Here is a 14,459-nt window from a genome sequence, read left to right as displayed (position 1 = left end):
TCTCTGTGTAATCAGCGTGTTGTTGACCAACTACATATGTTATTTGAAACTTGTTGCACCCCGACCCGTTGATGTCAAGTATTCTACACAAGTGCTGGAACGCACCTTTCACAGCAGCCACCGTTGGCTGGAGCAAGTACTCGCTTTCTACCACTCAGTATTTTCAGTAGCTGGCTAGTAAAGTTCATGGTCTTTCCTGCTCCTGTTGGGGCCTCTACCAAAAAGTAATGCTTTGTAGGTGGCAATTGCTGACTCACCAGCTCTAGCACCGCCGTGCGAAAATAATTGTCTGACGTCACGTCGGTGCTTACGTCCGGAGCCATCACAGTTATTGCGTATGGCATGACGGGGTTAGCAGAACGATCGTAGGAAGTGATGGCCCGCTTCTCAAGTCGACCCAGGCCATACACAGATACTATCTTGCCCTTATTATTTACAATAGGGCTGCCGCTCATGCCTTGTATGCCCTTCCATGTACTCGGAATGATAATGTTGAAGTTTTCACATACCTCAATGGGCCTCATTTCATAAAACAGAGCACCCCTCCGATTGTCTACTTCTCCTCTCACTTTCTCCACTATTAAATATTGCCCAACTCCTCGCGATGGGCACACGGCGCACAAGACCTCACCCACGACTGCCGTGTCGAACGGAAACGCGCCTGTACCATACGTCGCTATATCTTCGATTGGTGAGCTGTAGAAAGGCTCATGCCACTCATAACTCAGCCCAGCGCGTGAGACAGAGACCGCACAGCCATAAGTCACGTGGTACGACGTAACTAACTTGTCTCCACCTCCGAAACACGACCTCTGGTCTAAACCCGACGATAGAACACCAGCCCACCAGTCTCCCTTACCAACGTCGCAAATCTCCTCAGGAGAACTGGCCTCACTGGTAGTTTCGCAGAGCTCGAAAGATAAGGACACCGGTGCTAGCGGCCTAGTCAACCTCCACTCCATTAGAGATCGAACTGTCGCTCCAGAGTGTTGCTGCGCTCTGAACTTGGGCGCGTTTCGCCTCCAGTCCGAATGAATGGCGATCTCTCGCGTATCTACGACATTGTTAGCTACTCGCGCTTCGTTAGTCAAAAGGCCGTTTCTAACACGATCAAGCTCTAAGTTGTTGTTGCTTACAAAAACAAGCAGAGCGCGTTCTACTAGTTCAGTTCCCGAAAAGATGTGCAGTATCTCATCGGGTGTGGCTGTGTAAATCAACTGTAAGTCGCCAACTAGAGTGATAGCAGGAAAACCCAATCGGCGTAACAACCTACATATCGACCCTATTCTCATCGCGGCTCCGGCTAAATCTGTCGCTAACAGAATTTCGCCTCCTGCCTCTCTTACGTACGTATCTATGCTAGCTACTAACCTTACTATAACGCTGTTCTTCTGCAAGAAGGCTGGTCCTTCGAATGCGATGGTGGGAATGTACGTGGCCACTTCGTGTTCGTCGCTTGTGACGACCTGCTCTAACTGCTGTTCCAAAGCCTTCAGGTAGTGAGACAGTCCTCTGGCGCCAACAATGTCGATCTCCAACTTGGGGTTCGCTGGCCCTATTTCCTCAACACACGGCGTGTTTGCCATGGCGCAATACTCAAAGTCCCACGGGTCATACTCGACCTCGTTGCTCTGAGTCCAGCTACTCACTGTTTGCATCCAACAGGCGATACATTGTGTTGTAGCGGAACTTCTTTTCCTCGATGTACTTAACCCTGCAATCACCAATCGCGACTGGCCTGTTACGGACGTAGTCGGTCTTGACGAGGCTGGCTACGCCCTCGAGGGGGTGTTCGTAGTATTGAGTTGAACCGTTAACAACGGCATAATAATACATGTTCCCGACCTTCCTGGCCACAGTCACCACTGAACCTATAGCTACATTCCCTGTGCTATATGGCCATATCCCCTGTTTCCAGTAGTAAATGCACTGTCCACTCATAAGGCACTGAGGCATTGCTATGATTAGGCAGTGGCAAACCACGACTGTAGTGGCACGCAACATTAAGAACGTCTGCCTCGCTCCTGGGCAGTAATACCGACCCGTTCCCGAATCAGTGTAAAAGCACACAGATGGGGAGCATGCCGTTGTTAACCGCAAAGTTTCAAGTCTGGTTTTTATGTCCGGGTACACTTCAATGTACTGAGGACCGGCTACAGTGTGGCCCGCGAAGACGGATGCATCTCTGCACGTCACGTACGTCCACCCTTAAGAGAGTCATAGTTACGACCGCCACCGGGGGGGTCTGGGGGGGTTGGTTAGACCCCCCCAGTTGCCCGTCCCGGTTGGGTCAGGGCAGCCGTTTCACCGCCTTATGACGCTAGAATCAGACTGCAAACCGGGGGTTTTCCCCTTACAGCGGTTCCGAGTGCACCATTCCGAAGAAGGCCGTCTCGCGATCGCCCGGACAATCATGAACTTCCGAGTCCGGCAGAACTGTCAATCCTGCCAGAATAGGTTGACAATCTTGATGTGTTCCCTTCGACTGCACCGCCGCCGATTGATTCGACGACTATCCACCATAATGCCGATGTATTGTGGCCGTGGACTGGTTTTCCAATGTGCATTTTATACTTAGTGTCCATCATCTTTAATGTCCCGGACACCCGCGCAACTAATTCGGGACTCCATCTAATCCGAGACTGCATGTCATCGGCATTAGGAAATTCAATGTCTTGAATCTTCTGCAACCCCTCAGGGTTGAGGCGTTCCACGTTGGGACGATAACCTAAAAGGTTCATCGTTGGCGTACCGTGCAATGGAGCCATTTCCGGTGGAAGTGGATTCCACGGTCCAAACTGGTGTTGCTGGTTCTGCTCTACAGTCGCTTGTACTAGACGGGAACTAACTAGAGGCGACACGTAACATTCGTATGAATTGTGGTTTGCGACGCCACACACACCGAACCCACCAGCCGGTTGCTCTGGGATTTCGCTAGCGGCATCAATATGTGGGTTTGGAACCGCACATACTGGGATGTTAGCTCGCACCAAATCGCCTTGTGGCGTTGTTGTATTAGCTATGTTCTTGATGTATTCAGCTACTGATGCCGGCATAGCCATATCCTCTGGGATGAGATTCAGAGGTGACTCTTCGTCTGCGTATCTATCTTCAGCATTTACGGTTTTCACGTGGTCAATGATAGCAGCGTTTAAAACGCTGGTCATGACATGCTGATACGCACAAAACGGCATCTCCCTTCGTAGACGCGAATTTTCAACCTCTAAGTCGAGGTACGTGCGTTCCAGAAGAAGAGGAAAAGTTGATAGGTCTAAGTTCTGGGCATAGATCCTATTTATCGGATGCGTCCCCATAATGGGACCATCCTGCCATAGGGGCTCGTCGACTAATTTTTCACTTTTGGCCTTGGCCACCTTCGGTGTGACTTCCGCCGGGTCCGATATCTCTTTCTGCGGAATATCCTTCTTTGTTCCGAGGGCACCTGGTTTCCCGGTTTGTCTATCCCGCCAATTCGCGACGCGTTGACGTACGCGTGGTTGAGGTGGGCGGGAGGAAGGTCGCGGCTGAGGCTCGACGTCGTCAGCCCAATTATCAGGGACTGGAGCTTGTCTGTACTTTTCCATGTTCTAATTGTACATGCGGCGAGCGTTCCTATTCATCCGCGGATTTCCAGCGGGAATTTCGTCGGGCATCTGCCTATTTTGGTTCATTCTATATTTCAAGAGAAAATTGCTAAAAACGACCGTTGTAAAAAAGAGAGTCATAGTTACGACCGCCACCGGGGGGGTCTGGGGGGGTTGGTTAGACCCCCCCAGTTGCCCGTCCCGGTTGGGTCGGGGCAGCCGTTTCACCGCCTTATGACGCTAGACTAGGGCTGCAAACCGGGGGTTTTCCCCTTACAGCGGTTCAGCGTACACCTCCCAAGAGGCCATCACTCGATCGCCCGGACAATCACAGCCTTCAAACGTAGGCAGCTCAGCGGAGCCACTATGAACTCTGATTATGCCTGGATGTTCCGCAGGCAGCACGGACCGCGAGTCGGCGACAAGGCTGTCGCATCTCGAATCCCGCGGCTGGGACAGAGGTCCTTGGGAACCCCCCCCCCCCCCCCCCCCCAACTTAAGAGCATGCATGCACGATGGCAACGAGCCCCTAAGTCTCCACCTTCGCTTTCCAGCGCTGCCCCTTAGAGGCCGACACCAGATGAGGGGGTGACTGTGGCCGCCAGCCGGGGCTCCCCCTCCCCTAAGCAACCCATGTCGACAGGATTTCTCCCATCACGTTTGATGGGTAACCGTTGAGGACGCTTACGCGTACCTCTACCGCACATCATTGCTCATGGCGGCCCTCTTTGCCCACGGATGTGGGATCGAGCGGCCCCGCGCAGGAGCATTAGGGGTAAACGTCGAGCTTTAGGGGTAAACGTCGTTTACCCGCGCTTAACCCTTTGCGGACGGAGCCGCTCGGCGAGCGAGCGTCGCAGCGGACGAAAGGTATTGGAGTGCGCAGTAAGGAAAATAAATACATTGAACGTTTCAAAAAATTGTTCATAAAATCCAAAAAAAGTTATAAACAAATAAATTGAAAAAAAAAAAAACAAAAGAAGTTTGGTTGTGATTATGTATACGTTTTATATTCCGGCATTGTGTGGTATTGATCAAAACAGTCACCTACATATGTGCAAGGCCGGTTTAGCCGTACAAGTTGCACAATAATACCCCGACTCTCTTCTTCCATGCTTTACATTTCAATTAGAACAGACTAGAGAGTCTTTACTCCTTCCTGTAATATCTCGCCGAATAATATGTAAAAGACCGTTCAGCCTTTCTGCTGTTTCAGAAGTCAAAAGATTCTTACGTTCAGAATCCCGAAAATGTTGGGCGGCTATATGCCGACACGCGTCCGGAATGGTAAAAAGGCTTGGGCGGCTATATGCCGACACTCGTCCGCAAAGGGTTAACTGTGGCCCTAGTAAAATACCATTCTCTAACGTAGGTAGATTCCTACTTAATTTAGGTGTTATATGTCTATCTTTAATGTATGGACAAATAGTTAAATATTTTCCTCGTGTTTTGATCGGTTCCTTTACTTTCCCTTTCCAATTTTCAATTTCATTTAAAATATTAGTCTGGACTGACTCGTACGTATCGTCAGAATGATTAAAATCTATATTTTCTTTATTATTCTCGTCTATATTAATAAATTTTCTTTTAGTTACTACCGTATCTGTTGTATCCTTATTTAAATCATTACCAGCTGAGGGTGTTGAGATATCAGTTAAACTATTATCTATTTGCACAGAATTGAAAGAAAATAATGTGCTATTTTCGCAGACTATATTATTTTCTCCAATTTCGTTTATGCTACTATTGAAAGGTGCTATATTGTAGGACAGTGGCAACGGTCGTGCCGCGAACGTACCACGAAAGTTCGAGAACGAAAACATAAACAGCACTTCGCGCAAATTCGTTGCCGACGAGCGTGTCATCCCGTGTACGTGCGTTTATGAGTGTGAGTGCGAGAGAGAGAGAGAGAATAAAAACGCGGTGAACGTTAAGAAACGATCGCGAGGCTTCGAATAACCGAAGATTCGCGAGTCGCGGGAATATAAGGGTGTGTCCGCGGTGCGAGCGGAAGAAGCTAATAGAGAGTAACGAGAAACGAGCGAGTGTGCAACGATGATTACGATCACGATTACAGTTACGGTTACGGTTACGGTTACGGTTACGATTACGATTACGATTACGATTTCGATTACGATTTCGATTACAATTACGGTTACAGTTTACGGCTTACGGTTTTACGAATCACGATTTTTGGACTTTTTGTACTTTTGTTGCTTGTCCTTTTTTAAGCGATACTATTGGCAAACAGTGAAGCCAATCAGAACATTTTCCACATTTTCTAACTTTTCTTGGTTTTCCTCCTTAAAAACAAATCTCGCAGGATCACTTTCGGAAAAACTGTCGTACAGTAAAGATCTATATCAAAAATTGTCCACGTAAATTCTAACCTTAACAGTACACGTACACCACACAATTACATTTGTTATTTTTCTATCTTAGTTATAAGTGTTTTCCTTCAAATATTAAAATAGTTTATTAGTTTTCCAAGAAAACAAGACTTTATTTTTCAAAGACACCACCTACTATCCCGAACACTTTAAACGGTCGTAGGGAAATACTCGGTACGTTGTCGATTAAAAAATCGGGCAAAGATTTACGACCTTTGTTGACTTCAGGCAACCACAGCGTCCGTATAGTCGCAGCGTGCCGCGTATTACGTAAAAAACATTTGGTCCTTCGAGCCGGATACAGTGATTTAAAAAGACAATAAAACAGTAAATATTGTGCAGTGAGACTTTGACATTTGAACTTTGTGTCGCGAGTGCTCGATAGTGCATAGTCTGCATCTTCTACTTCATCCAAGAGCGATCTCTCTTACACAACCTCTAACGACGAGATATCTGCAGACCACATCAAGGCTGGCCAACCAAAGTTAACTTAGGACCTAGACGCAACATCTTCGTCAAGGGACTCCAGAGGGACCGAACGCTGGTCAGGACTGCAGCAATCCAAAGTCATCGCATCGCAAAGATAGGTTCAATTTCATTCGCCAATCTCCGTCATTCCTTAATTCCACAATGCCTAAAGAATAATCCACCAGTCAGTCCGCCTCTCAGGGAATTAACACTAGTTCCCTACGACGGAAGCGTGGAAATATCGTCGGACATATTACGATGTTAGAAAAGATTATCGAGAACGAACGACAGTCTGAACGCACATGTCCAGAGCATGCACGAAATTTGGGAACGTTTCGACGCCATACAGTTTGAGTTAGAGGAACTTGATGAATCCGAAGCACCGCGTCGTTTCGAAATACATAACAAATATATCTCCATGATCGCGCAAGCAAACGTTTTGATTGAGGGAGAACAGCCAAGCATAGCTCCGCGACGAAATACAACGGACTCCGTTCAGACCGCATCCGCGCCAATGACAATTAAATTACCAGAAATGCGTTTACCTACCTTTGATGGAAACATAGAGAATTGGAGCTCATTTTTTGATAGTTTTTCGTCGATGATTGATCAGAATTGCGATTTGACCCCAGTGCAGAAATTGCAGTACTTAAGATCAACCTTAGCGGGAAGGGCTGCCGCGTGTATTCAATGTTTAAGCACGACGGATGCAAATTACGCGGATGCTATTGAGTTATTGAAAGAAAAATATGACTGTAAACGTAAAATTCTTATTAAACATTGCGACGCGATTTTGTCATTCCCTAAATTATCACGAGATTCGCCAGAAGCATTAGGAGAACTTGTCGACACAATACGCCAGAACCTAAGGTCGTTGAAGAATTTACGTATCGACGTTTCGTCGTGGGACTGTATACTGGTGACCATCATTTTGTCAAAAATTAGCAGCGACACCGCGTGGCATTGGGAGTTGTCATTGAAAGATAAGGAAATGCCATCTTACATACAATTTCTTGACTTCTTAGAAAAGCGAGCAAGTTGCGTGCCACCTAGTTCACAAAAGACCATTTGTACGTTCGGACAGAATAATCGTACTGCACCCGCGAAACCTTCCGGTAATCGATACCCCACGAGATCTCACGCATTTGTAACTACGAACACATTTAATCATTCCCAGCAAGAGTACAATTCAAGCACAACGAGTCCATGCACGACTCTCGCGACTTCTTCAAATCCTGCGACGACCGCGACGCCTGCGAAATGTCCAATTTGCCACGGAATTCACGGAATTTGGCGTTGTGAAAGGTTCCATTCGTGGTCAGTGGACGCAAGGATTGCAGCAGTTAAGAAGGCATCGTTATGTCAAAATTGTTTTCGAATCGAACATAATCCGGAGATATGTAAGAAGGGATTCTGTCGGATATGTCGGCAGCAACATCACACGTTATTGCATAAACCCAGAAACTCATCAGAATGTCACGAACATACACCGATGCATAGCCGTGCGACATCACCCGTAGCGCAGGTAGAAGACGAATGACAAGAGATGCGTAGGAGTCCGAAAGGGTCAAGCCGATCTAGAAATTACATGATAGATACTGTTAATAATGAATTACTCGTTACTGCTCAAATCCATATTTTAGATAATAAACAACAACCCGTTGATTGCCGAACGTTAATAGACACCGGTGCTACCACAAACTTTATAACTGAGGACCTCGCGAAACGGCTTGATATTCCAAAAAAGGAATGCTCCATTCCCGTCGGTGCTCTTAATTCGATGACGACAATCGCAAAACACACGGTCACGGCAACCATTCAATCAAGGATCAACGATTACCAGAGAACATTGACATTTCTAACAATTCCAAAAATTGCTGACCTGGTCCCTGACCAACCTGTCAACACACAAAGTCTAAAAATTCCAAAAAACATAAAATTAGCAGACCCAACCTTTCATCGACCAGGACCGATACACGTTTTACTCGGTTCTGGCGCAGCGCTGTCTTTACTTAGTATAGGACAAATAAATCTTTCTCCTCCTAATGGTCCCGATCTATACCTCCAAAAAACAAGATTTGGATGGGTAATAGGGGGAAGTCCATCCACAACATCACAGGGACGTTGCTTAACTTACCATTCAAACAAGACGCTTCAATCATCTCTAACACGTTTCTGGGAAATTGAAGAAGGACCACAAGTTCAGATCCTCTCCAAGACAGATGAATATTGCGAATCTCATTTTACACAACATATCACCGGACGAGCCGACGGCCGGTATGTTTTAGCGTTACCCTTTAACGACAAGGTAACTCAGCTAGGTGAGTCTAGATCTCGTGCGTTGAAGAGACTAGAATTATGCTCCTTGGTTTTAATGCGAAGTTATTAGTTTTTAAATGATTTAAACAATTATCTACGTATGTTATTAAATCTACATTATTAAATGCTAAAACTACGGCATTCAGTAATGCGAGAGAATAATCTATTACAATACTGGACGGAACTGAAACCATTGTTGATCGTAGCCATTCCCTGAGCCAAAACGTTATAACATTAATGTCATGTCTTTCGGAAATCATTTGAAAAACTGGGAGAACTTGATTTTCAAATGGTACACTGCTTGATATAGCAATATTATTTTACTAGAACCGTCTGTTTTTTAATTTTTCTCACAATTGATCCCGTAGCATCTATACGTACATGACTACATATGTAACGTTTTTGCTTCATTACTTGTTTATATAAATAAGCCTGTTCTGGGCTCCAATACATTATAAATATGTCATTAATTCCTATTTGCTTTATAGTACGCATTACTTCCAAATTTTCCTCTTTCAATTTCAATAAATTATATAAGGGATCAGAAATTTTATTATTACCTAATTCTTTATCTGCTACAAGCTGTTTGGCTTTCCATAGAATTTCAGGCTTATAAATATGTGGTAGTATCGCATCTCCAAATTCCATTTCCTTGTTGGCTTCTTCCACGATCCACGCATGAGTAAAAGACCCGCGAGTTCGTATCCAACAGAAAAGGCTTTTATTCGGGCCCTAAGTAGGCCACGTAAGCAGGACAGAAAAAAAACTGGAGTGGGCCCCACGCGTTACAAGCAACGGTCGAGGAAAAGGGATCGACTCGCCAATTGCGTGGAGGCTTTCGCGGCGCGGGGGCTCACGGTACGCGCAAGTACAAAGGAAAGACAGAAACTAAAGAAAAGCCGAAGTATTCGTCCGCAGGGAGCACGCCCTCTTAGGGGCCGTGGACAACAAGGGGACATTGGTCCTAAATACCAAATACAGAAGCGAAAGAAATAGATTAGGGGGGAACGGTACCGACGTAGACCGTTCGCGGCCTCTAGGGTCCTCGTCACTGGGGCCAGGGGTCCTATCGCCCTCGCCCACGCGCAAATGAACAATAAAAAAATAGTAGGTAAGGAGATAGCTCCTACCTTTGTGGCGCAGTGGTCCAGAATCTCCACACTGGGGCGGCGGCGACAAATTCTCTCCACGCAGGCACACATACACAATACAGAAGAAAACCAAATACGGAAACAGAACGCACTACTAAAAAAACGGTAAGAACAAAAAGGAACAAAATTTGGCTTTAAACGGATTTTTACGGAAAACCGACTCTATATTACGGCGGCTCGCTAGCTTCTTCTTGATCTTCTTCCCCGGTTCGCGGTATTCCCCCACCTCGAGGTTTTCGGCGTCGAGGATGGGCCATCCCGTTGTGCCTTGCGGCCAGGTTCTGGGGCCCTCTCTAGGTGGCGGCTGGGGGTAGCTCGTCCCCAGGCCTGGCGTTTCTCGATGGCGGACTGCCGGTCGCCCCCGCGGAGGATGACGGGATGGCGTTGCGACCGGACAGCCGGCAACTCTTCTTCGGTGGACCCATCCCGCGCCTCCGTCGCTCAGGGAGAGGTTCCTCCGCGACCGGGGACAACGATGGCTCCTCTTCATAACGGCCGCCGCACACAAAGGGTATAGGGGGGTGGACGTAAAGAAAAAAGAATAAAACAAAAAAAAAAGCACACACACACTCGTGTCCCAGCGGCGTGGGGTCCGCTTGGGCGGATGAGTGGGGCCGGCAATTCGGGGGGATCCTCGTAACGAGGCATAACAACCAAAAAACATGCTAGACAACTAACAAGGAAAGGCACGCAAGTGTCCCCCTCCGATTTTGATGAAACTTCGTAGGTTTGTTAAGCAGGCAAAAATAAGGGACACGTATTTTTTTTTATCGGCTGAGACGCGGGTTTAAGGGGTGAAACGAGCCCTTAAAGTTTCGACTCCTTTTGGCTATCTCGAAAACCATACGAGATACATTAAAACTTCTAATAGAAAAGTTGTATGGTTCCTTGCGTATAATAACAGCATGTTAATGAATTTTGCAAAATACAATTTGTTTATAACAAAAAAATTTTTCATAACCTTATTTTACAATTTATTCAAATTTGTATAATGACAAAAGGTGTAGAGAATTTTATTACAAATCCATTGGTATATATATGTACGATATTGCCTCCTACAATTCCTCAGATTTTTATCATAAAGGTTCGCGCGCGCGCCCGCATGATACTAAACCGCATCATATTGGACGATATTACACTACCAGTCAACGTCATTTTTAAGCATAAATAAAAAACAATTATATTTGCGTTATACATAACTGTTAATTTTATTAAATTTGTATTACAAAATATTTATTGTTAAAGTACATAGGTATTCTATGTATATGTCAATTTTATACGTAACGAATAGTTTGAATAAGTTAGGGAACATAATCGTGGCAATAATGTAATAAAAATAATGTAATTAAGTATATGTAATAATTGGTACGTCACGGCATATGTATATGGCATAGTAGTTCATTATGTGATGCATAGCAAAATTCTACTGTATTTGGAAAATGAGGTGGTTTTGACGATATGAATCCACTTTTATATCATAAAATAAAATTTTCAAATCGTGGTGAAGAAAACTGATTATGAACAAGTCTTAGTTTTAGAATGCTATCTCGTGTGTGGAGATTAATGTCATATTGCAATGTAACAAATATGTTCGAAAAGCGACAAACAAAATTTTTCCATACGCGAAATCCGTACACGTATAATAGTTGTAAATATTTTGTAGTTCCAATTAGAATCATAAATAACATTATTTCTTTATTTATCGGAATAGCTTTGTCAACCCTACGACAACAATGCGCGCTCCAAGAATCTAATAATAGAGCTGTTTTGTTGTTTGTATTTGAAGAATAAACTTCTGTTGACCAGGTTTTAAAATTTTCTTTTGTAAGTTTTCCGGATGTCGATGCCATGACAAAAATATTCATCGCCTTGAACATGGTCTGCTGTAATCCAGGTTCAAATACTCCATGGTATAAAGTAGATACATATCGTCAAGACCTAATTTTCAAAATCCCGTATTTTGCTATGCATCACATAATGAACCACTATGCTACATATGTAGTGACGCAGCAATTATTTCATGTGCATGGTGCATCGAAAACCGTTTGAATCATTTCTAATAAAATTAACATATAGAATACCTCTGTACTTTAACGATAAATGTTAATTATAACGCAAATGTAATTGTTTCTCATTTATGCTTATAAATAATGTTGACTGACAGTGTAATATCGTCCGACTTCATCCGATTTAGTATAGTGTGGAGCGTCAGCGGACGCGCGCGCACCTTTATGATAAAAATCTGAGAAATTGTAGGAGGCAATATTGTATATATATATACCAATGGATTTGTAATAAAATTCTCTACACTTTTTGTTATTATACAAATTTGAATAAATTGTAAAATAAGGTTATGAAAAATTTTTTTGTTATAAACAAATTGTATTTTGCAAAACTCATTAACATGCTGTTATTATACGCAAGGAACCATACAACTTTTCTATTAGAAGTTTTAATGTATCTCGTATGGTTTTCGAGATAGCCAAAAGGGGTCGAAACGTTAAGGGCTCGTTTCACCCCTTAAACCCGCGTCTCAGCCGATAAAAAAAATACGTGTCCCTTATTTTTGCCTGCTTAACAAACCTACGAAGTTTCATCAAAATCGGAGGGGGACACTTGCGTACCTTTCCTTGTAAGTGAAAATATGCCTCGTTACACGCTATTAAACTTAAATGAATTTAAAATCCCAAATTTTTCGGCATTGTCCTTCAAATTGTTTTTTAAAATATTTATATAATCATATTTATTCATATTGCCTTCAATAAACACTAAATTACCCATTCCGGCAGCAGACATGCAGCCCCAGACCATTACTGATTGCCCTCCATGTTTCACGGTACTGTTTAAATTTTGAATTTTGAGCTCTTCATTTAGTCGACGCCACACTGTAATTTTGCCATCTGAATGGAATATATTAAATTTACTTTCATCCGTAAATATTGTTTGTTTCCAAAAATCAAAATCTTTGCATAAATATTCTTTTGCGAAATCTAATCTCTTTCTTCTATTCTTCTCGCTTATAAAAGGCTTATTCCGAGCTGTATGTCCGTGAAAATTATGTTTTCGAATTACTCTTCTTATTGTCTCTGGATTTACACTTTTCCCTAAATATGTTTCAACTTCATTCGTAAGTTTCGGTGCACTAATCTTCGGATTCTCTTTAATTTTTCGTACTATCCATCTTTTGTCGTACGCGTTGAACTTTTCATTTGGAGCTTTCTTTAATGCATTACTTATTCCTTATTATACCTCTGTGAAGTTGGCCCCCCATTTTCAGAAATTTGAAATATTAATAAGAGTTCTAATGGTCCCCTTGAGAGTTCTAGAGTTCTCTAATAATTTTACAAATATTTCCGGCATTTAAAGCTACGAAAATAGCATTTAAATTTACGGGGGGCTAACTTCACATTTTTTTGCAAACTTGTAATGACAAAATTTTTTATTATTAATTTTAACGTTCTCATTATTAAGGATAATTTTTAAAACTCTATGGGAGGCCATTAGAACTATCAACAGAATGGCCGATTTCCAAACAAAATTTCACCTGTTAAAAATTTATAATAGGGGTAGAAATTTTTTTTCGAAAATCAGCAGTTCTGATTAGAGTTCTGGTAGCAGCCCGAAGAGTTCTTATAATTTTCTTTTTCACGAAAGTGCCATTCACGCACGGACTAGCACGCCAACGACGGTGGGGGAAATAGTGGAGTGGGAGGTATTTTCGCATAGTCAGCGTCGTATAAGTAAACTAGTTTTCGAGTCTTACTATCGGTTGATGTTACGAGCGATTCGTTCAAATATAAACAATCAGAAGCTGGGAATTTTATATTTCACCTATTTGGTTGCTTAACCATTCACATTATAGTCGCCATATTACATTATATTCTACTATATCCGTATATTATTATTTTATCATCCTTACAACTCGTGCTTTCCTTTTCAATTTCTCTTGTTATTATCACAGATTATACATTATAGATTGTAGGTTTTAGGTCATTAGTGTAGGCTGCAGAATATAAATAATTGGATTACAAATTATTTCTTATTGTCATTGTTCTGTGTTGAACCTCTTTTCTAATAATCCCGCAACAATATCATATCAATCTACATGAGTACTTTGCTTAACTATAATTCATGTTTACATAGAACTTGACATTATTACCTTGACTATTTTAAAACGCCATTATTCTAAAAGGCCTGTCTTACACGGTTTAAAACTAACTTTTACCATCTCAAAGTTTGGGACTTGCTCTTCAACAAATTAAAACGTATACGACAAAAACAACCCTCATAAACGACAGGGGCGCCAGCTCCTATGTCAAATTCATTCAATTCACTCTGAATAGATAGTTTATGACTTTTCAAGAACATTTTTACAACATAGCTTTCTGAACGATTCTTGAAGGTTTTCTAACAGACCAAAAAGCCCATCTTTCTAGTGTCAATATATCTTTCCTTAAAGAAGTTTATTTCCATGGTCCTAATCTGTGTACTTGCACATCTGAAATCCTTGCTTTCCCGTCCGGCCAAAACATTCGAACAATCAGCAG

The 14,459-nt window shown here is 43.1% G+C and overlaps 2 protein-coding genes across 2 annotated transcripts; both read left to right on the top strand.

The window, feature by feature from the left end:
* Positions 1 to 6,860: 6,860 nt before the first annotated feature.
* Positions 6,861 to 7,982, top strand: LOC105663982 (uncharacterized). The gene has a single exon (XM_012296503.1). The coding sequence runs from the start codon at positions 6,861 to 6,863 to the stop codon at positions 7,980 to 7,982; it is 1,122 nt and encodes a 373-aa protein (XP_012151893.1).
* A 6-nt stretch (positions 7,983 to 7,988) lies between these two features.
* LOC143264103 (uncharacterized) lies at positions 7,989 to 8,831 on the top strand. Its single transcript, XM_076529635.1, has one exon. The coding sequence runs from the start codon at positions 7,989 to 7,991 to the stop codon at positions 8,829 to 8,831; it is 843 nt and encodes a 280-aa protein (XP_076385750.1).
* Positions 8,832 to 14,459: the final 5,628 nt, after the last annotated feature.

This window comes from Megachile rotundata, chromosome 3 (assembly GCF_050947335.1).
Source record: "Megachile rotundata isolate GNS110a chromosome 3, iyMegRotu1, whole genome shotgun sequence".
Taxonomy (NCBI): Eukaryota; Metazoa; Arthropoda; class Insecta; order Hymenoptera; family Megachilidae; genus Megachile; species Megachile rotundata.
Note: the sequence above shows the minus strand (reverse complement) of the source record. Positions and strands in the feature narration are given on the sequence as shown.

Coding starts and splice junctions, on each gene's coding strand:
- LOC105663982 (XM_012296503.1), top strand. CDS start 6,861: ATGATCGCGCAAGCAAACGTTTTGATTGAGGGAGAACAGCCAAGCATA.
- LOC143264103 (XM_076529635.1), top strand. CDS start 7,989: ATGCGTAGGAGTCCGAAAGGGTCAAGCCGATCTAGAAATTACATGATA.